Source organism: Grus americana, chromosome 3 (genome assembly GCF_028858705.1).
Source record: "Grus americana isolate bGruAme1 chromosome 3, bGruAme1.mat, whole genome shotgun sequence".
Classification (NCBI taxonomy): Eukaryota; Metazoa; Chordata; class Aves; order Gruiformes; family Gruidae; genus Grus; species Grus americana.
In genome coordinates this window covers 40,738,807-40,762,995 of record NC_072854.1, presented here as the reverse complement: position 1 = coordinate 40,762,995, position 24,189 = coordinate 40,738,807, and the positions used below count along the sequence as shown (strand labels likewise).

At 39.8% G+C, this 24,189-nt stretch overlaps 1 protein-coding gene across 2 annotated transcripts; it reads right to left on the bottom strand.

Annotated features, from left to right (window-relative positions):
- Positions 1-5,752: 5,752 nt before the first annotated feature.
- Positions 5,753-23,853, bottom strand: PM20D2 (peptidase M20 domain containing 2). Of its 2 annotated transcripts, none has more exons than XM_054818912.1 (7): positions 22,587-23,853; positions 22,355-22,503; positions 18,722-18,864; positions 15,641-15,795; positions 13,477-13,612; positions 9,064-9,171; positions 5,753-8,261 (listed from the first exon to the last, which is right to left on the bottom strand). In XM_054818912.1, the coding sequence occupies exons 1-7, from the start codon at positions 23,046-23,048 to the stop codon at positions 8,059-8,061; spliced, it is 1,356 nt and encodes a 451-aa protein (XP_054674887.1). In that variant the 5' UTR covers positions 23,049-23,853; the 3' UTR covers positions 5,753-8,058. The 2 variants fall into 2 exon arrangements, 1 of the variants encoding a protein (XP_054674887.1); XR_008576210.1 differs by lacking the exon at positions 5,753-8,261 and adding an exon at positions 11,601-11,736 and having other exon boundaries at positions 22,587-23,138.
- Positions 23,854-24,189: the final 336 nt, after the last annotated feature.

Below are 24,189 nucleotides of genomic sequence, written 5' to 3'. Positions count from 1 at the left end.
GAAGGAAGATTGATTTCTTCTTCTGGATTTAATTTTTTTTATTAGATGCAACTCATCTGAGGCATAAATAATTGTGCAAGTTTCACATTTCAGCAAAATATAGGATATACAATCCAAAATTTTATACTTAAAGCTGTGCTATGTTCCTTCTTGTGCCTCACCGGCCACTGTAAACTATTTTAACAAGTGACTATAATTGCCAGTTGCTTATATATGGTGCATCCTCCATTTTGTGCCCCTGAAATCCTAATTCTCTAAGCACCTGAGTGAACGCGTACATCTCTCAACTCAGCAGACTTATCACATTCAATACCAAGAAATAGAAGAATATGTAAATACTTGCATGTTTGCAGGATGAGGTCAGAAATGGTCATTGCAAGCACAAAATATTCAGTACCAGGAAATAGTTTGGCAAGGTTATGGATGGCTACAGCTTGCTTTCACTGCTTAATGCATGCTGCCCTAGCAGCACTGCACTGACAGGTCCACACAGGAGTACCTTCAGACTTGTGCTTTGTCTTGATCGTATTTAAAACAAAGAAATCTTTCCAAGCTGTTTTGACTATCTTTTTAAAATATGTCTTGCAATGTGTATTTACTAAGGAACAAACAAAAGCCAGACTTCCTGCAATGCTAACCAAATCCTCTAGGAAACACAGGAGCTGTCCTGGGATCTGCTTATCTGGGCCGGTGGGAGTTTTGCTCTTGAGTTTCCTGGGAGAGGAAACAGGTTTCTCTACAAAATGATCCACTGAAGACAATCGAGTGTCTACAAAAAGAATAAAACTACTCCAGGAGAAGCTTCTTTTCTCTGATAGTCGGGGTGTTACTGGTCTGTGCAGCCTGAGAACCTGTTGCAGCCTGTAAAGCCACCAGTAATTGTACTCGTTTCCAAGAAAAGCCTAGTTCATCTGGTTTTAGTAAAAGCATAATAGAAAGATGCTCGCCAGCTGACAAAGCAGTAGTAAGGACTTTATATTTGAGTTACTAAGGATATCATGCCAAAAACTTTGGAATGAAGTAAAAAGGAGCTTCTATCATGAGACAGCAGCTCCATTGCAGACCCAGGTACAACTAATCGACTCTGCTTTCACGCCGCATCCACCCCCCTGGCACCCTGCAGCCCGCCGTGCCCTTGGAGCAGGCTCAGCACCCTCCAGGGCAGGAGCAAGGAGACACAGCTGGAGCGGGGGGCACTGGGCATTGACTGAAGTCCCAACTCTCCATCACAGTTTCTGCAGAGCAGCCAGGCAGCGTAAATACTCCATATGGAAAAGGCAAAATCTGTAATGCAGAAGTGATCAAACATTTCAGGAAAACAAGAATTTTGGAATCAGGGGCTTTGACAATAACAAGAGCACCAGAGGTATCGCAGAAAGTGTGACCGTTCAGTTGGTCTGCTGCGACGTGTTATACACCGACATCCACAGCTAACTGTTGGTTTGGATTAACAGGACTTTAAACACATGCACGCTTTTGCACACTATTAAAATTCATTGTTCCCTGCACAGCAGATGCTGTTGTCTTTTACAGGTGTAGCTGCTCTGAAAATCAGACCAAAGCAGTTGTATCTCCAAAAAGAAAGTGAATCTTCTTACATGAAATCTGCCCCGGACTGACTGATCTGCCACTCTACTGTCAGGCTCCTGACACAGACATTGCAGTTGTTTGAACACTGCTGGTTGTTGCTTTAATTTCCTATGTAAATAAACGTCATGTAAACATACTCAGCGTTTCTTACAACTGCTAAACTTGTGACCTGCAGAACTACCTACGCTCATCTTGCACTTACAGCCTACGTTCCATAGGTAAGGCAATGAAATCACAAAAGCTAAAAATCATGAATAGACACACCCATCCATAAGGTAGTTTTACCACTCATTTCTACATAGCTTATTTTTTCACATAAATGTACTATCTTAGCTTCATTTTATCAAGTTTCCTTCATATCATATTATTCTCCTGTAGGTTTTTTCAAGAGATTAAAAAAAAAATACCTATTTTCTTAAACCATAAACATTCCAGTCAACTGAAGGTAGAAAGGTCACTGGCAAAAGCAGATGAAAGGCTGGCCACCAGGTCTGGCTACCTTACCTTATTCTGATGGCACCTTCCCCCACAAAAAGCTCCAAGATTTCTTGGGCACTACTTGCACAGGAATGTATTTAGATTCTCAAAGAACCCATTTATTTCTACAATTTAAGAACAGCACAGAGTGCCAGATTTTATAGTAAGCTCTCCAGCTTCATAAGAAGCTTAATGCTATGTAGTTTGCTGCAGTACTGTACATTCCTTTATAGACTCATTAATCTCATACTACATACGTTCTTTGACATCTGACCAGTATAGTAATGGAGATTTTGAAGATACGAAGGGGAGCTGGACTTTTGAATTCCCTGGCTTTCACTGAGAGACTGGTTTCTAATTTCCCATGTGACTTTCAAAGTTTCCTTTCCAGCAGGACTCCCTAAACAGATTCCCCAACCTCCATGTTTGGAATTACATTGTTAATTTACTTGTGTTTTATTTGGGAAATTCTAGTGCCTTTTCAGTCTCATATAAATGTGTATATAGATGTATTCTATAAGTACAGGATATGTCATATACAGCCAGTGTTTGCTATCAACAACTGTACTCATTAAACATATTTACACAAACATATTTTTGGCTTTTAACCTTTCAGTGTACGGTTTTTGTATCCAATCAACACTCTGCTCCTTCCCATTTCCACAATAAGTCAGAGTGATTTGTTTGGTTTTGTTCATTTCTAGAAACACTCAAAATCACAATAAAACATCACATTTGTACAGCATTGTGTGGTTTTTACCTTCCAAAGAATGATCTCTGTGAGTACATAAGACCTTTTTCTCAGGACCTGATCCAGTCAAATACCGAACATCCTTAAATCCTGTGATGCTGGTGGGGCTGGAGAGCCCCGGGGGTTCACAGGCAGGGCGCTGGTAAGAAGCCTGCACACAAACTCAGAGTCACAGAGAAGATGGCATTAAGCTTTCCGCCCCAGGCTGTGTATGTTACTGTGCTCGTTCTTCTTCCTTTGGGTGATACTTTGCAATGTAATTCAGATTAATTGCTTGGAGGTTAACCCAAAGCCCAGCCTGGGATGATGCTGGTTTTAGAAGTTGAAGTGTATTGGCAGGTCGGCATGGATTATGGATAGACGCAAGTTCTGCCTGTGTGAACGCCTAGATTAAGGGCTTTGGAGACTGAAGCCTGTAATAGTCTTTAAGGATGGTGATAATTACTGATAGGGTGAGGCAGCAAGAAGGTAAACTTCAGTCAGAAACAGAATAGTGAGAAGGCATGAAGAAAAATTAATGATCTCTTTTCCTCCCCAGTAAAAGGATGTTCTCACAATAATCATTAGATGTCTCTTTTTCCATGTTGCACACCTCAGCGAGAGATTCTCTTGGTACAAAACAGATCCAAACTCCCTGCAAGCCCTGATGAACAAGTAGAAACCCCTGGGACTCCCGTCTCCCACGCTTGTTCGTACAGCAGCACAGCATTTGATGGAGCACTGAAGCAGCAACAATGAGAAATAAAACCAACAGAGATGACCCGCACCACATGTTCCACAGTGGGACACAACTAGCTGGGTAGCAGTACGATGCCATTCAGACCCTAAAACAAATCTGTGAAAGCTGAACAAGTCATAGGGTGTGAAGAATGTTTTGGTCTTCAAAAACTGAAAGTATAAACAGGAAAACTAAGGAAAATTGCAACTCCTGATGAATTTAAAGTACTCAAACACTTGTTATGAAACAAGACTCCAGCACTGTAGTTCTGATGAACATGTACTACATTTGTGTGCTTTTATCCTTCCATGGGGTCCTTGAGAAGAAGAGATAAGCCATTTGACAGTTATCTTTGAGACTAAACAGCTGAAAAGATAGCTTTAGACTACCTATGCAAAGTTATCATAAATGATGGCACTGCATAACTGTCTGGTTTTATGGCTGTTAAGACTACCCACAACCACAGGGACGTCATTCTTTGCCAGGACTGAAGCATATGGCTTCTCACTACTTTTAAATAAAGAAGTTCAGATGCAGTTGTGGTTGAAAAAAATCCTTGATGACTTTGTCAGATACTTTTGGCTTCTACTAGTGCCTGAAGGAAGCTAAAGCAGCAGCAATCTTACCCAACTTTGGCTTAGTAGAGAATTCAGGTAACTCTTCTGAGGGATGCACTTTTGTGTCCTCCATAAACCCACCAAAATCTTGCATGGCAGTTAGCAAACAGCAGCACAGAGCCACACTGCAGTCTCACCAGGCTAGAGAATGGAGGTGGGGTGACTGCACTTATCAAACATGAACATGTGGATTGGCAAAGGCTCTGTGGAGGGCACCTACTTGCAGGACAGGAAAAGTAAACCTTCAGGAAAAACAGATAATGATGTAGACTAAATAATTCTAAAATAAAGAAAAAATCAATCCCAAATACTTTGCTCTAAAAAATCTGGTTTAAAGAATGCTGACAGACAATTATGAGAAGACCACTTTCAATGAACACTGGACAAAGACTTATTTCAACAGCTAATGTGTTATGACTCTTATTCACAGGAACAGTCTTGCTTTCTTGACTGCAGTGTAACCAGGTACAGAGCACTCGGGCAGTGGGAACTAAATGATTACAGAAATGCAATTCACAAAAACGTAAATCTGCTCCCCATTTACTGTTTGAAGAAAGACTGCTAGACCCTTCTACACCAGGTAGCTTAGCTCACGGGTTACAAGTTGTCTCCTTCACATCTTTTCATAAAAATAAATCGTTGCATTTCATGGGTTGTTTTTTTTTGAGGGTGGGTATTTTTTCATTATTTTTCTTTTAAAAATCAGGCGTATCTTTTACTGAAGTTCTAGGACAGGTATAAAATAAGGAAACACTGTAGCTTGATAGGCTGGCAGAGACTTTAAGTTCTTCAAAGTCTGGACATAATCACATCATCCTTAAACAGCTGGGATTTGCTATCAGCTGGTCAGAATTGTTTCAGCAATTATAGTTTATTACCTACACATTGAGTCATTGCTACAACTATTATTCTTGACAAATATTCCAATATTCTTAAATTACAAACATCTTGGGGAAGACTGCAGTTATGGTAACTTAAAAACATGCCAGATATTTTCACATACACATGATTTATGAGCACAAATTACTGAAAATCAAAGTGAGTTTTATTCCCACAGGAAATACATCTCATCTGTAATATTGTGATAATAAAATCCTAACCTTAAATCCCAAACTGCTTTAGTTCTGGACCTTAAGAACAAATATTCTGAGACAAATCAGAATTAACTTGCCTGGGAAGTTGAAAAGTCTCTATCCTTGGAGGTTTCCAGGATTCAGTTGCAAGTCAAGCTCACCTGATCTAGTGTTGGTGATAATCCCACCTCAAGTGGAGGCCAGACCAGGTTTAGCCTAACAGAGATCCTCTAGCGAGCTCTCCCAAGCACCATTCCTATTATCCTCTGAATTCTAACATGTTTTAATAGTTAAAACAGGCCTCGGATTATAAAGGCTACCATTAAATACTGTATTTGAAAAGCATTAACTCTCACAAAAAGCCTGCTCACTATGGCAGCCTGAAATGGAAAGTTTAAACCATCCTCACTCTTACATCATTATACCAAACTGGGGGGGGGGGAAAATCAAACACACTATTAAAAATCAAATACACTATTCAAATGAAATCATGCAGCAGCCCAATATTAATCAAAGGACAAGAAAATTCAGTCACAATTAAATTGCTTTATTGATATCAACTCATCTTTAATCAGTACTTCAGTTTCATTTTAATTCCAGCAATCATTACAACAAAATTAAGACATGCTTTTAGTGCAGAAATGTTTAATTAAACGATCTTGGACATGCTGCAGCCAACAGCCAGCTAGTTGGGACGGAGAACCGAGAAGGCTATAACACATCAGCCTGTAGGAAACCCAACAATGCAGCACGTATTCCTATTGCTGGCATTCCAACACTCCATCTTAAAAACAGCAAAGCAAGTTAAACAGTTCATGCAGGAGGAAATAAAAACCACATATGCTAAGGAAATTAATAAACTAGCTTGTTAACCCAGTAGAACTTCATGAATTGTAATTGTGTCTGAGAACTGGCAAGGCAGGGTTTAAGGTAAAAATTAAGGAGAAAGTTCCTTTGACAAGCTTTGGACCAAATTTCAGCTGGATTTAGTATCCAACTTACTATCCTGGACATACCTATAAGCTCAGAGTCCAACACTCATCTGGTTCATGCATTCATCTGTCAAAACTGTCTGCTAATGAAAGCAAGGGTACTGCTGCAAGGACCCACTTGTAACCAGAAGGCTTGCGGTCATGCTCAACTCTTCAAACAACTGCCTTGTAATACAAAACATTATTTATGCCTCTAGTTCTTTGACAAACAGATATACAGTTACTTCCCTTTTCTAAAGACACTGAGCATTTCTTGTATTAATAGACAGTCTGTGTCCTATTATTACAAGCACACAGTATATAAGTATCATCTGAAAGTCTAAAAACTGTCAAATTACATTGTCTACACGACATACAAACAGACGGGAAAATCTCAACAGGATTGTTAAATAGCAGCTGGAGGTCTGTGTTAAAGAGTATGTGCAGAAACCCAGAGGGAGCACAGTTAAACCAAGATAAGGAATTTGCTTTTTCCAAAATTAGAAATTGAATATAGACATTAATAAAATATAAAGTCTCATTAGAATTTCACCATTTAGAAATTGGTGCTGTTAAAAACAAGGTTCCCGAAATTATTTTGGGTATTGACTTTTCAGAAGCTCACTATAAAACCTATGCTTAGGAAAATGTTAACCAGTAAGCTGCTTTTTCACTCAGTCTGTCCATTGACTCAGCAATTTGTATCTGAACAAAAGATTAGTTCCTTCTCTATGTATTCATGTCAGCCTTTAACAAGCAAATTAAAAAAATTCCAAAGATGTTTGGACACACAGAACACCACCTAGATAAAATTTGCAACATTAACCTGTCTGGGAAGCAAAATAGCAAGGACTAAACAGACTAACCACACAGATAGAACAACTGGCAAGACTTAACAGATCTGTTGCTTAGGATATGCAAACAAACAGGTTTGAGAAGCCCGTTACTGTTGCACAAGCAATCCTCAGTGCAAGCTTCTCAGAGCTTATTACAGGGGTTTGCACACAACCAGTTTAAGGCTACCTTAATTTACTGCTTCATGGTACCATGTTTGTATCTTTGTGAAAAAGATTTCTACTGGTTTAGCTGAATTTATACACATCCTCCAGATCAGTGCAACACCTTGTGTGGACACTTGTATTGCCTTAGTGTAGAACTTAAAAAGGTGCACATGCATTTTCCTGCAGTAGTTTAAATGCGTTAAACAAGCACTAGTTGCTTTCCAATTTTTTGATCAATGACTTCTCCACACCACCTCCAAAATTTATTAGGAGGAAGGACAATGCATTTCAGGACAATCAACCTTTACAGATCACATTTCCATACACTTCTCTTCCATTGCTAGAAGCTACTAGTGTTAAAACCAGGCATACTTGCAAATATATACCCTTCCCTCCAGTGAAACCAGCTCAGGTTTTAATCCTCTATCTTGTCCCGAGAAAAAGTGACTAACCAGAGAGAAATGCTTCATAGGTCACATCCAGTCTATGATCAGTGAGTGAACAGTGCTTATTTTAGAACAAAAATTTCTATGTAAATGCCATATTTCCCTATAAGGAATATTACTTTAGCAATACATAGAAAATCACTGGCAAGGGATCTAAACACTATCATTTATTCAACACTGCAACTTAAAGGCAACATGTTTGAGATCTCTCTCTGAAATTCATCACCATATTGAATACAGCCAATGTTACAGCTAGATGAAATTGCACATTTTGGAAAGCAATGTACTATTTGCTTCTCCTAAAGTCCAAAAAAAAAAATCAACATTTCTTCAGCTATGTGTTTATCCAGCCCTTTCTGGGATTTAAATACAGCATCTCCGTTAAGTCAATCCTACTGACAGGTTTAATTAAGCTTAGTGTGATGCACACGCTCCTATGCCAACGCCAGATTCTGTGTTAGGTTCTACTGGATTTATTTGTCCCTCTTCTTTTAGCTTCACCTCTCTAAAGTCTTCCCTGACCTCTTCTAGCAGACTTGGCTTGAAAATGACATCCAGTGCTGTCATTGCCAAAGCTTTTGCTGTGCGCAAAGCATAGAACTGAGCATTCTGTGACCCTGCAGAAAAAAGCAAGAGAAATTTCAGATTAGATTACTAATATTAGATACAAACCACTAGCTTATAGAATATGCCCTATGCGGTAAGTAATATCTTCAAGTTTCAATTGCAAGAACACTTTTTCAAAAACCTACTTGCATGAATGATGTATGTCTATTTTCTGGTACCTCACATGTAAGTACTTAACTTTCTGCTACTGATGTAAACAAATAAGACTAAAACCAGGAAAATGAGTGTTCACATTTTCCTTTTTAGAAAATACATAGTTTTATACTGTTATCTCTATTACATTTCCAGAGTACTGTGCTTTAGGAGTAAATTACTTTTATCTTTTGGCTCATGTTTAGAAGCTCTTTTGAATATGTGCTAGGGATAATTCTTCTAATTTCTTCTGTCTAGATGGCATACTAAGTCAGGCTTGCACAGTATGAGAACTGGTGAGCCTTCCCTTAAATATTTAACTTTAAACACAAACAGAAATTCTACAGTTTGTCAGCTTTTTTCTGCACCTCTGCAATTAACCAAGTAAACTGTTTCAGGGTCCATATTCAGCTCATCATGGTTGAAGCAAGCAACTCCATTTCTATAGACGTATTCACATGCAGCCACTTTCAGATCTAATACTTACACTTTTAAACATTTATACACAGTAGCTTTGAATACCATAGAAGCATGTGAAAGCTTTAATCCTCTACAATTTGAAATATTTATAATTTCTATATTTGCTGTAGTGAAGAGTCAGCAACCAGTCCCTACAAGAGTGCCAAATATAAATCTCTAACACTTTTCAGTTCCACTCACCTGCAGCTTCTGTGTACTGCTCAGTATGATTCAATGCATCAGAGCCAATATAAAAATAAGGATGAAGCCCAGGGACTACAAATGTAACATTTCCAAAGTCTGTGGAACCTAGAAGCAGCACAGAAATTTTCTTAATGAAGAGTGTTGAAGAGTTTTTGAATGCTGTAACAAAACGTATGACAGATTATCTCCAGCCCATATATAAAACCGAATATCCTTTGCCCCAAATACTAAAATAAAAGCATTTCTAGTGAGGCATTATCCATACAAAAATCCCCCATCACAGAGATGTTTTCCCTAACTGGAGATGCTGCTCTCCAGTTCACTTCTGATCAATAATCAGTTACTGGACTGCAAGAAGACATATCAGCATGTTCTTATTTCATTTACTGTTCATTTTTTTATCAAGCATCTCCTGATAATAAGCTGTTGATTCAGAAACAATGAAAGCTGCAAACCTTGGAGTTTCAGGCAGTCCAGCTATTTTCCTGCTACAGCCCTCAGAACCAGGCCTAACAGTTACCACTTTTCACCAGTATGCAAATGTTCAGCATAAGGTAGGGGGCTCTGAAGGAGGAACAATCTATCTTTAAACAAAACCAGGTTGAGGACAGCTATTTTTTCCTGTGCTTTTTGATTATTCTCAGTTACGGAAACCTTAACAGCACAAGAACTTTTGAAATAACAAGATCAGAACTAAACTCCAGACAAAACACTAGTGCTTTGTAAACATGAAAAAAAATTCTTGATAGCAATGCTACAGATTTTAATGATGATTCTTTCATGTCTGACTAGCACTTTCAGTATGTTAGCTAGTGATAGTACCTATCTCAAAGTACTGCCTTATCTATTTAATGATACCATCCAAAAGTAGTAGATCCTTCATAGAAGTCATCCAAGAGTCTGCAACTACTTCCTGAGTGCCTTTTTTTAATTAGCCAAATAGTGATGACCAACTAAGACCTCAATTTTTTTCAGGCCAGAGCTGTAAGAATTTTCTTTAGCAATGGTATATAAAATGACTGTTCCAAAGATTTAAAATTATTTTTAACACATCGGGTAGCTTCCATATCATGATACTTTATGGAGACAAGATACCGCTAATGCCTTAAGACTTAGTAATGAAATGACTGAAGAATACAGATTTTACTTGGAAGCACAGAGTTATTAAAAGCAAGTCCACAGAGCCTACATTATGTGATCAAAGAGCACAAGACTAGCTTGTTATTTGCTCTGCTTACAGACAAATGGAAGCAGCAAGGCTTGTCCAAAAAAGATCTTTTCCCTGTAAATTCAATATGCATTTGAAGAAAACCCAACTTTTGGCATAGCAAGAAGTTATTATAATTTTCAGTTGTCTACACTACTGATCCATTCTTTGGTCAGCCTAGAAAGAAACTAGAAGTCCAGGAGTTCTGTCAGACTAAACCAAGAATTCAAGACTTGCCTTACTAAGTCCTAATACACAACCTGCTGGAAAGACTGTGGTGACCTTTTCCCCTGCTCTCATCCAGCAAATGAAGCACTAGCAATTTCAGTGCATCCCAGCTCTCAGTCATGCAACTCCACTTTAAATTACATCCATCTCAAATCTACTAACAGTTTACAAGTTATTTTTGCTGCATGTAAGGGAGTTAAACTTGGCATTTTCTAGTAAGATGGAGAGCTTATCAAGACAAAATCCAGGCAGTTTTTAATAAAAATGTGACAGTCAAATCTTCCCCTTTACCATATCTAACAGCATGTTTAAACATCAGGCATTCAAAAAAACATCTGGAACTGTATGCTTGCTAGAGATACATAGATCAAGTCTCTTCTAGAAGCAAAAAATCTTGCCTTTTGTCATGCCTAGTAGCATGTTTAAAACATCAAGAGTCCCAATAGTTTCCATACAAACATCTGGAATTGTACGCTTGATAGAGATATACAGATCAGGTTTCCTTCTAAAAGCATAATTAATTGCATGTTATGAATGCAATACACAGACTTGTGCACTATCTTCAACAGAAAGGTGCTGTGAGCTCCAGCCTCTCAGAAAATCCTGAAGGTGATACTGAAGCCTCTTCAAGTCACTGAGCATGTACGTAATGGAAGCCAGTATTACCACAAACATGAACACAGGGAAAAGGCAAAAAAGATTCCAGGAAGCATTTATATACAGCCCCAAGCTTTAAAAGTGGTATTTTCAAAACATACTGGCTCCTTCTGATTATCTATACCAGTCTTGTGTACAGGAAGCCAATGAACCCCAGGAATGCTAAAAATATCAAAGTTATTACAAGCATGGGTGACTCAACTAAGGCACGCTAAACCAAGCCATCTGCTTTGGGAGGTTATCAATATCCTGTAGTAGAGCTACCCTACCAGGAGAAGGAGAAAGGTCACGGCACCTGGTCAAAGCTAACTCGGATTCACATTATTTCACATCACCCTGGCTGTGTGCCAAATGAGTGGAGCATGCACAAGGCACACACAAGGTAGTGTGATTTGATGAACTGAAGGAATTCTTCATAATGCTTTGCTACCTAGAGCGATACCTGTAAGCAGACCGATACTAATACCCATGTAGAGGTGGCAGCGAGTATGCTCATCTGTTAACGACTTTTCTGCTGCACAGACATGGAGAAGCAACTGAGCTATCTTCCTTCCCTTTCAACAGAAGAAACTGATATCCTAAAAGAAAACATTGAAAACCATATGAAAACTAAATAGAAATAGAGGTCTTGAAAAAAGATGAGACAAAACACTCAACCCCTCCCAAAAAGGGTAGCATACAAAATTCCACTCCTATGTCTCTGGAGACTGCTTTGTTATTACTCCTAAATCCCCACTGCAAAAATTCAGAGAAGCAGCTGTGGAAAGAAAATTCAGTAAGGCCTATTGCAGTGTGCAATAAAAACATAATTGCTCAAGCACATTTTGACATTTGACAAGCAATTTAAAGACAGGACAGGCATATGGAGAATTTCAGTTTAAGCAAATTAATGTTTAACATTTAGAATATCATGTAACTTACATATGAAAGCACTATTACAATTAGGTGCCTGTACTAAGTTCAAAGTCCTCTGAACCAGCATGACCACCAGTATTCATGACCTTCACCCTTAATACAATGGCTTGAGGGAAGCAACGCAGAGCTCCAGAAATTTTCACTACAGTAAACATGCTCAATAAGGTTCCTCAGCACCTTTCTTAAGCTAAATGAGCAAAGTAGTAAGTCTTACTTGTACCATCTTGAATAAAAAAAGAAATCTGCCTTTAGTTATAATTTGTTTTTAAACTCAAGACAAGAAACCAATTGGAGAAAATATACCAGTGTTGCCTTAATTTGGAAGGCAAGTAAGAAATAAGAGAAAACCAACCCAAATACCATCAGATATGCTGTCTTCCACACACAAATAAAAGTTTGGAAAACTCTATCACCAAACACCAAGATCTCAACCATCCAAAGACAATCTGCATTTAATATAGAGAACATTAGTATTGCAATCAAGCTAATTGGAATAATAGTTTTTTACTGAAAACAATCTTTTCCTTCTAACAAAAGAGAAAAACCTTTAACATAAGTGTAGTAGAAACATTTATAAATAGTTATGATCAGTAGTGAAGGCTATAAAAATAGCAGCAGTTATAAGACTTGAACAGAGCTCCTGTAGGAAAATTCCAGAAAAAATTGTTAAGTGTAATGAGAAACCTACCCGAGCATTCAAGAATTTACACTCCTATTACTATACCTCTGAGACACCAAGAAAGTGAAATGGTTTGAGACACAGTCAAGACCCAGAAATGAACACCTATTGGAACGGCACCCTTTGGAAAACTAATCTGTTGAACTTGTGAACTAAAATTAGAGGCACAGAATTACCTGTTAATGGAAAGAGGTTTAAATTAGGGTTACTAAGATGCTTAAACTTCCATTTCTCTTCAAAAAACTCCCTCCAAAGCATTAGTTAGATGCTAGTACATCTGTTTGAGTAAGCTTGGAAAATATTGTTAAACAAGGTTCCTAAAAACTAAATCTCATCTTCATTCACAGCATAAAGCAGGATTCTGTGATTCAAAGCAACAGAATGACCTGCAATTCATTCCACATCCTCGTGTTCTCAAAAAGACGGTTCTTATCTTTCCATTCTTCTATTCCTCCCCACAACCAAACTTTCTTACTCGAAATATTTTCAGAAATATTATCAGAGAATGATTACTGCTTTCCATACCTATTGGGAAAATTTTTCAGCCTCAACAAATACAGAAACACAGGCCAGATGTACAATCCTTTTACAGAGCTTCCATTTTCTAATTTGGCTTTTTTCTTCTGACCAAACATGTTCAACCTACCTCTGTCCTCTTATTTTATACACTTAAGAGCTGGCCAATCTAAGCTTAAGTCGTAACAAAACCCCCAGATCGAGTTACCTGACAAACCATTCAAGATACGGTCTTCTGATATAAAATCTATTCCAAGCTTCTTTCCATTCTCCTTGTAAGCTTTCTGCAGGCTCTTATTTGGAAGCACATTGTAGTAATCATTTTCACCACCTTTTATTTCCACCTAGACAAAAACCCAAATGATCAGAAATTTTTCACCAACCTAAGTCAGTTTAATGTAAACAAATTAAAGCCTGGAAAAGTTAAATACATATCCATATTTCAAGTCCATATCAAAACAGACTAAGTGCTAAGTTTCTTTCAAAAATATAACATTTGCCAAATATTAGCCTTGATCAAAACACAGCTGGTGTTCTGTCACGCTTGCACCAAACAGCCAAATTCCAGAAGCATAGATTTCATGGAGTGAAAAATAGTGAGCAAACATTTCCTGTAACAGTGTCTAATTATTTCAATTGCAGACACTGTTAAAGTACATAGAAATCAATTCAGTCTTTCACCGAACTCTATTTTACTTTTTTTAAAAACACTTCAATAACTACAGCTCCATTCATGAAATGACTTCACACAGACATGAAATTTGAAGACAAATGTAAAAAAACATACCAATGTCAAGTTTCAAGAGATCTTGACTTTCATTCTGCATAAAGTACACTTTCTGAAATCCTTTTCTAGTGAAGAGTGGAGGGGTCATACTAGGACAACAGCATCCAACACCTCAAATAGACCTTAAAACTCACTAGCTCATGTTCATATACATTATTTATGCATATTTGTTCTGACGAGCATAGACATTCTTTTCAAAGCAGTATTAACCGTCAACCTGTAACTACAGAGCACGTAAACCCACCTATATTAGCAATACACAGCAATAATGATAGTGCTGGAACCAGCTACAGGAGAGACATTTCCACTTACTTGAAGAAAAAAAATGAGAAGAATACTAACTGAAAAAATCACTGAGTTTTTCACATTTTGTTGCTACATGAACCTGCTGCTTAATGGGGCAAAGCAAACAGAGGGATGCTCCAGCTCACTGAAAGAGCACTGAAAGTCACATACATTTTGAAGGGCCAGCAGGAGGATCTTGGAAATTAGACTGGTCAGTCCATCCTATCCTCAAGCTCCTAGGGGGATTATAGAATAAATAAATCCTCCTAGGACTCATGTCCAGGCACATGAATCACAAGGCGATTGTGACTATCCAGCATAGGATTCACAGAAGAGCAGATGGTGCATGATCAAGCTTAGCTTTTCATGACGACAGGTCTGGCTCAGTGGACACAAAATTGCTGCCTGTTACTTGTAGCATCCATCTACAATCAATACTGGTGCCATTACTGTTTCAATATATTTATTAGTGATGCAGACAACTCCTGTGAGACCATATGTGGTGTACTGTGTTCACTTTTGTGCTCCTGAACTCAAGGCTGGAGCAAGTCCAGGGGAAGGCCACCAAGATGATTAGGGTGCTGGAGAACATGACATACAAGGCAAGGCTAGAAGAACTTGGTTTGTTGAGCCTTCAGAAAAGAAGGTTAACCTGACTACAGCTACCAGATGAGGAGGGTAGAGAGAACACAGAATCAGACTTCTCAGAGATAGCCAGTGATATGACAAGAGGCAACAAAGGAAATTCCTATTAGATACAATAGAATCACAGAAGTTGAAGTTGGAAAGCACCTCTGAAGGTTATCTTCAACTCCCCCACTCAAGCAGGGTCACCTAGAGCTGGTTGCCCAGGACCATACCAATACAGCTTTTGAGCATCTGCAAGGATGGAAACACCACAATCTCCCAAGGCAACCTGTTCCAGCACTCAGTCACCACAGTATAAACATCAAGGAAAAGCCTTGCTCACGATAAGGTGGTCAGAGCACTGTTGAGAGAGGTTGTAGAATTTCATCCTCGGAGATATTCGGAAGTCCACATGGCACTGAGCCATCTGTTCTAACTGGTCCTGCTCTGAACAGAGGGTTAGACTAGGTGACCCTCTGGAGGTCTCTCCCAACCTAGATTATTCTATTTACAGAAAGTTTTCTTTCAGGACACAAAGCAACAGAATAGCAAATAGTATCATTACCATTTTGATTTCTTTCAGCTAAACATCATGCAGAAAAATGCTGTAAGCCTTGATTTCCTGTTCTGTTTCTCCAGAGTAACAAACACATGACCATGAATACATTCTTACTTTGCATCCTGTGGCCAGTGCTGCAGATTTGAAGCAGTTCTCAACCTTCTCTGTCAGAACAGAAAGATCTTTCATTGAAGGGGCACGCAAGTAAAACTCTAGTTCAGTGTAAGAAGGAATGATGTTAGGTTTCACACCACCATTTTTTATTACACCTGCAGAAAGGGAAAAGTCATATTACCAGTGTTAAATACAAATACTTGATCTTCAGCCTTGTCATGAAACTTCTTGCTCAAGAACTAAATATATAAAGAAAAAACAACAAAACATCAACTGAGCATGAAATAGATAAAGAATGTCACAAAATACAGTATGTGGACAAAGTTTCTTCATCACATCAGATTAAGTGGAATATGTACATGTTTTTCAGCACAATTTCACTGCATTCTTTGGTTATCTGGTATAAACGTAAAGACAAGCCAAACTAGCATTTGTAATTAATCCCCTGAAATTCAATGCAGAGTAGTAAAGCAATCTGGCTGCCATTGAAAAAGAAAAAATTATGTTATCAAGGCTACCTTGGATTCCAAATTTTGAAAGGTTTCCTCAACTAAAATGTTTCCAACTTATTTTGCCAGCTTGGAGAGAAATTGGGTAAGTTGCCTTTCTCAGCAATGCTGGAATAACATATGTGCTGCAGTGCACAGGAATTTCATTAGATTCCTCATACTAATTCTTTAGAAATATTGGGGTGTATAATATATGTACAATTTTATCCAAGAGTGAAGTTTGAATTTTAAGTGTTCCCTCAAGGAAATGTGTGACAACTACATAGTTTTCAACTACAGCATCAGAGGCATTACCATAAAAGACCATAACATTTAGATATTTTAACAAAAACCCATTGTAGACCTCAATTCTACATTAGATTTCAATGCATTAACAGCTCTTTGCTTTCAACAGGCTGCTTGTTTTCCTGGCCTCCTATCCTCAATTTATATATGTGGAGTAAGATTTGTTTTCTTTAGAACCTGAGAAACTATCTACCTTAAATGGAAATACTGCACAAAGTCACTGATGTGTGTCACTGAAGCCTGAAAAGACAGCACCATCAGGATGCAAATAGTCAACAAATCTTTAGTTTTGGTGCAGAAAACCTATTAAGACTATGAACTCCTCCCTCAAGTAAAACCTTTCCAATCTCAAATACAGTCAAAGTAAACAGAGTGCTGAATTAAACCACTAGCAGTACTAGTCCATAACAAAAGGAACAGCTCAGATGAGAGGGACAGACATCACAGAAAAGGAATCAGCAAATCAGCAAGTAAGCAATCATGCAAATTTGCATGACACATCATAACATGGTTGCTCAAAACAAGTAGCTTAATGAGCTTTCATTTGTCTTCCAACACATTTGTAAGTGGACTGGATAGAATCTAGGAGTATGTCTACACTTAAATTTCAGTCCATATTATAGTTGCTTTGGACAGCAGATCTACCTTAAAAAATCTACATTCCTATTCTCCAAGGGGGCAACATTTACTCCACTCAAGCAGGGAAGAAACTTATCAAATATTAGACAAACTCAAACCAACATTGTTCAAGTACATAAAACATTGCTTAGAAATTGTAGACTTCGTGTAATGGAAACTATTTCCGTTGTTAGTGGGTTAACACTAAGATTTTTAGGATCACTTAAGTCAGCCATGACTGTTACTGCAAGCCTGCCACAAGACCTCCAACACATTGTTGTTAAGAAAGCATTCCTAAAATTAAATCTCATTCTGGCTGCTTATACTTTCCCAAAGGTATTTTAAATATTTCCAGTTTGAAAACCAGGTTTATGACAGCAGTTGTATCACAGTAATTTAAGTTTTGCTGTGGTTCAGGAAGCATTACCTCTAGGAGGCTTGTTTAGATACTTAGGTTTTTGCCTACATTACCCATGTAGCCTTTAGAAACTATGAAGAGAGCAGTATTTAGAGTTTTAGGCATAGATCCAAAAGAAGACTTAGGCACCTCCAATTTTAAACCTGCAATGCATGAGTTTCAGACACCAAAATTCATAATTAAGTGCCTGGTTTCCTACAGAGCAATATGATAGAGAGCTAAGGCATTGCCCACTCTCTGAAATTCGTTTGGGTATGCTGCACAGCAGAACTGCAAGCATCTTCATCTACAGTCAAAAGGGTTAGGGCTTCCAGACTACATCCAGATATCCTGGAGATAAATACACACATATATTACGCAGCACAAGTATCCAAGACACATAATGATCATTAGCTCAGAACTTCTTTAAGTGTTTTAAGCTCCTAAGTTTTCCAAATAAACAGTTCTACATTCCTAAGTCCTGTAGAAATGGCAAAGCTTCTTAATTTCAACTCAGAAAAAGTTGTGTTGAATGTAATAAGGGAAACCTGGGTTTGTAGCTAAAGGGCAGCTTCCATCTCAACTCCTGAAACTTTCTCACTGTACAAAATGCATCATGTTGAAGGCGTATGAGTCAAGCTTAACATGTCTTACTGCAAAATGACCTTTCTACTAAAGGTCTACTAGATATTAAATATTAGAATCCAGTGCACTTCTAGTTGATTGGGCTACTAACTAGACCTATAGGCTTCTGCCATCACTTGTTTTTTGTCCTTCAGCAAATAAACTTCAGTCACTCTAGACCACTATACCTTTCCATAAAGGTCAATATAAATGCCATCTACTACAAAAATGATGTCTACTACAAAAATGATGTAGTAATACTTCATTTTTCAGAAGCACTTAATCTTACACCTTTGCAAAAACACATATATTAATGAATTCAAGGCCATGTACCAAAAATACACCTAGCACTTTTTTTTTCCTTTCTGAACTACAAAGACTTAAAATTTGTCTAGCCTCTACCTAGGTACTGGTGTCCTCTTCTGAATCTGATCCATAAGCCTATTTTCAGAAGTTAGTTCTGGATGGACACTGACATGATTTTAAAGATTACAGACAAACTATTTAAATGAAATGGTGCTATTTCATAGTATTTGTAGTGACTATACTAATTTAGTGCAATAATGCAAAATCATGGGATTTTGTAAGTTAACATTTCAACAGCCTAAACTCTTACTCGCTGGACATTAGATTTAATGAAGATCTCACCATGAACTCTCCAGGTCGGTTTCATTTGCTGTCTTAAAACAGACAGATTGTTGTATGCAAGAACAGCAGCATCTAATGCATTAACTCCTTCCCAAGGATAAGCAGCAGCATGAGAAGCTTTTCCATAGTATTTCACAGTCACACTAGGAAATAAAAGGCATTGCTTATTTGTTTTTCATTCACTGAAAAAACCTCTAAATAAAAAGTTCCTTTTGTTCACACCAATATTTAAGGTTTGTGCAGCAGAACACCAAACAATTTACCTGGCACTACACTGTTGCAAAGCAGAACTATCTTTGAGCATGGGAAGATGTTGAAAGATTTTTAGAAAACAAATGAAATGGAACAATATCAAGAGCCAGTCAGGCAAAAAAGCTACCAGTAACAGATCACTAAACAGCCTTTTCCTGAGAAGTATAGCCTTCGCATTAAATGTCTCAAACACCTTTTTTGTACCTCCTGACTGTTCCGAGACATAGTTACTAACATTCTTCTCAAAACAGAGAATAACAAACCCTTTTCTCCGATTCAAAATCAGAAGCCGATTGTCCTAATTTTTGTCAAACTTGTATACAGTATATGAGAAAGCAAAAGCACATTACTAAGATCACATACAAGCCATGTCTAAATAACAAAAGTTTTAAAAGTGCAGTAAAGGCATAGCATGGTATAAAATATACATTACATGCTACAACAAGGATGTTCTTTCCCTGCACAACTCCAAAATGCAGGTAGAAAGGGTGGCAACAAGGAATAAGTCTAGTGCAAAGGTTATCCTCCAACTTGGCAGCAGCCAAAATACTGCCCCTAAACACATCCAGTAAGAATTCATGCCTGACTTCATCTTATGAGGGCCATTTATACTAGCCTTACAAAATAATTGAGTATTTCAAATTATATGAAAACTCTTTACATGAGGCAAATATTAATACTGACAATTATCAAATACACAAATATTAGGTTTTTATCAATACTAGAGATTTTAACTAAATCTGTTTGCACTCAATACCCAGTCCTTTACATAAAAAACTCCATCCTCAAGCTCGAAGAGTTCCTCCAAGACACACAAGCTGTCTCTTACCCAGCTAAGACAAATCTAACTTGCTTGTCCTTCCATCTTGCACAGATGCCAACTTAGTCACTTATCCTGAACTGACCCCTCAAGCTCTGAACCATGCCGCAGCCATGAAGTTAATACCAGAACTTTAATACTGGATAGCAAAGAGGGACACAATGGAGTGTACTGTTGCAGTGGAAAATGTCTCCTGCTACTACCTGCGATCCAAATCAACTATGCTCTTTTCTACTCTCCCTCATCCTTCAAGACGACTTCTGCAAAGTGTGGGTTTTATTTAAAATTTATTACCATTATGCAATCAAGATAAACCTCATCCATTAACATCCCAAGTATTAGACTGCAACCCCTCGAATCAACTCAAAGCAGAAAGTCGTGTTGCAATCTTTTTCCTCCCACAAGAAACATGTGCTTCTTAAAAAGCATTCTTTCTTGAACTGCTATTGTTACACAAATGTCACATACTCTCAGAAAAAAAACCACAGATTTTGGTGAATAATGAAACCCTAAGCCAGTTTAAGATTATTAGCAGAAGAATGTGGATTCTGTTTGACCAACAATAGATAGGCTGATTAGGCGAAGGATAAGTGAATAAGAATCAGCAAATTTTGGCATGTATTCATCAGTTACCCCAGTATGTTAATTTTACTTCAGGCACAAGCTAGCTTCAGAGTTTGCAGATACAGTAATACTAGCAAATTAGCTATGGCCAATCCTTCAATTCCTTAGAAACAACCAGAAGATCAACTAAAAATCATCGAGAAAGTCTTTGTACCTTTGGAATCTCATAATTACATAAATCATGAGATAAGCTGAGTATTTCAAGCTTTTGAAAGTAGTAAACTGTTTTGCTCAGTATTTCAATTCCATACCTGCTCCACACTCAAGGTTTAAAGGCTACAGAGAATTGTATCCTACAACAGACCATCACCTCTGAAGGAAGATTTCCAAATCTTACTGTATCAAACTCAAAAGGCTATTGTAAGAGTTGAAGTGAACAGAAAGACAAAACTATCAATGAAAACTGTACCTTGAAGATTATATAGTCGTAAGGTATGGCAACCAAAAACCAAGCTGAGAAGTCTTGAAGGATATAACAATAACCAGTTAAGACTCTTTAGAAGTGATAGAATATAGCAGAGGACTAGCTAGGCAAGGAAGACTAGGTGTTGCCAACCTCATTGGTTTCTACCATAAAACTCAGCAGTAACAAAAGCAAATTATCCAACAGGAACAGCACCGGCAAGAGCAAAATGGCCAGTAAAATCAAGCACATTGGTGCTGGAAGATGAAAACAGCAGTCAGTACATCAAGTCAAAAATGGTTGGAATCAGAGACAGCCAAACATAATAGTTGGAAAAAACTGTTGCACTGGAGGGAGGTTACTAGTGGAGCCTCTACAAGACCAGACCGTGGGATCAAGAACCATTAGTAACCATGGCATAAAATGTAAAAACAAAATCTGCTGATAGACTATGGCTGGGACACTATGAAAACAGAAGAAGAGCATGGTTCTGCAGACTGGCAGACCAAAAATAGAATTAAATTTAAAAATATTTTCAAAAATCATGAACTTACAGACTAAGCATTTGTCTAAGAGTTGATTGCTTGAAAATGACTGAAGAGGAAGCCCCAAACATGCCAGCTGTCTCCAAAATGATAAACAGACACTATGGTCCCAGCATCAGCTGAGTAAGGTCTAAGGCAATTCTACCTCATGTACTGTGTACAATTCTGGTTATCCATATCCAGCAAGGACTACTTCAAGTCAAATCCAGCTACTCCAACTACAAATGGACAAGTGCTGACACTGAGTAGTAGGGCTAATCAAAAGAAGACAAGGCACAATTTCTGAAGAGTTATATGGCTAGCTCGCAAAAAAAATGCTGAGTGAGGGTATGACTGCGGTCTATACTTATATTGGGGGTAACCAGGAAGGAAAGCCAAGAACTACTTTGAATAAAAAAACTGATGTGAGATTTAACAGCTATACAATGGCCATGATTAAGTTTAGGCTGGAACTTAATAAGGATCCAAGCAGCAGTCAAGCTCATCTTGCTGTCTCTTTCAAAAGTGGGAGAGAAAACTTGAAACACTTCCAAAACTGATTAAAATGCATATGGAGGACTACATGACCTAGTGCCCAGAAAAGCAAGGAACTACAATTAATGAGACTCCCTCCAGTTGCATGTTCTAAAATTTAAAGAACAGGAGGTTTTTTAAATTATTTTTTTAATAGATAATCATATGCATGTATAAAAAGAAACACCTGGAAACATCAGAAGAAAGAATGGATTTTGGGGACACATGCAAGATTATCTCAGAGCAGTCAGGGATCTTTAACACTAGGCTGAACACTGCACTTTGTAAGAACTGCTCAGTGTCCCCAGAACAGTGACCTGGCTCTTTAGCTGACTGCAAATACTTTGTCTGAAGGGCACCTGTGAAGAAGGTCCCCAGCCCTCAGTTCAGCCCCTTCCAAAGCAGCTCCCCTACTCAGATATGGGAGAAAAGGCTAATAACAAGCCAATCCCTTCCACCTGAACCTACTCACTCACTCGTGCTCGGCCACATCGGGCAGGTAAGCTGCGTTTTCTTGCGAGGGGTGTGCCATAAAAACCACATCCAGGCCGTCAAACGCTCCAGCGTTTATCAGGTCTATTTTGCCTCCTCCTTGTTCTTCCGCAGGCGTCCCCAGCACCGTGATCTGCAGCACAAAAACAGAGAGTCAGGGGCCAAGCATTCCACAGGGGCCGGGACGACAGCCTGTGCCCTCGGGAGGGCTCTTACCTGGACGGCGACGAGCGTCGGCTGCGGCAGGCTCTCCAGGGCGGCCTTCAGCCCCAGCGCGGCGGCGGCTCCCACCTCGGCGATGAGGTTATGCCCGCAGGCGTGGCCGATACCGGGCAAAGCGTCGTACTCGCAAAGGAAGGCGACGCGGAGCGGGCGCGGACCGTGAGGGGCCGCCGTGCCCCACTCGGCACGGAAGGCCGTGCCCAGCTTGTAGCGCGGCTGCACGGCCCAGGGGGCACCCGGCAGCTCCCCGCTGGAGAAGAAGCGGGTCATGGCGTCGTGCGCCTGGTGCTCCTCGTAGGCCAGCTCGGGCCGGCTCCAGATGTCGCGGCTCAGCGCACCCAGCCGCGCCGCGTTCAGCTCCACGCTCTCGCACGCCCGCTGCTTCAGCATCTCCAGCGCCGACAACGTGGCGACCACGGCGGCGGGGCCGCCCTGCGACGGGTCCTGCGGCCTCATGAGAGAGAAGCACCTGCCGGCACCAACCGCCCCCAACCGCCAGCCCGGCCCGCCCGTACCTGCCGACCACCGTGTGAGCGAACAGCTGCCGCCGCCGCCTTTTTATCGGCTCCTCGGTGCCGCGGGGCACGCTGGGAAGCGTAGTTCCCCACCCCGGACGGCCTGCTGGCAGCGCCCGGACAGAACTACCCGTCCCAGAGTGCCCGGGGGACGGTCCTCGCCTTGCCGGTGCCGCCGGGAGCTGCGCCGGCGTCCGTGGGATCGCTCTTAGCCTGTGCCGAGGGCTAGATGCCTTTCCAGGTGCTGCCTGGCCTGTGCTCCCTAGAGCTCCACAGCTCTTACCCTGCGCTAAGCGTGTGGACGTCCTTCCAGGTGCCGCTTGATATTTTTAATCGCTGTTTTGCTGCCAACTTAACACACGCCTAGCTCACACAAAACAAGCTATATTCAGTCTTCAGCTGCTCTCTATGTGCCATTTCCCATGCCATTGCATTCAAGTGCAAGATCTTTCATAACTCTGCAGGGCTTAGAAATTAACACCCTATTTTCTCCAACATCTCCTTTATTTTTTCAGCCAGAAGTCCTGTGTGCCTGCGTTTTCTTTTCTCCTTTATGTTTCTGACCCCCATACCTATGCGAGTAGGGCGGTGGTAGCTCCAGACGCTGCCCACCACAGTCAGCCAGCTCCGCCGCCCGTGGCCTGTCCTCTTCCATACCTCTGGGGCACATCCTAGGCCCAGTCACGCACCTGAACCCCCAGCACAGGTGTTTTTGTTTATGCACGGTAAATCGGATGCCATCCACAGCACCACATACAAAGCACGTGGGCTAAGCCTCTGCACGGTCCAAGTGAAGAAAGTTCGGTGATTTTGGGAAGCCTTGGACTTGCCACCTGTACACCGCATGGCACGTGGGCACACAGTGCTGACCACAAAAGTCCAAACGGTAATCGTCTGTGGCTTTGCTAACTTTCATAATGAAATCCTGGTGATCAAATACATGGTTGTGTGGTCTGGACCGTGGCCGGATAGCAGGGACCTTGCCTATCTAACCAACCTGTACCTGATGAAAGCTGAAGTCAACAGAAACAAAATGACAAATTCTGGTGGTTTTCCTGTATTCACTGAATGACCAGAAATTC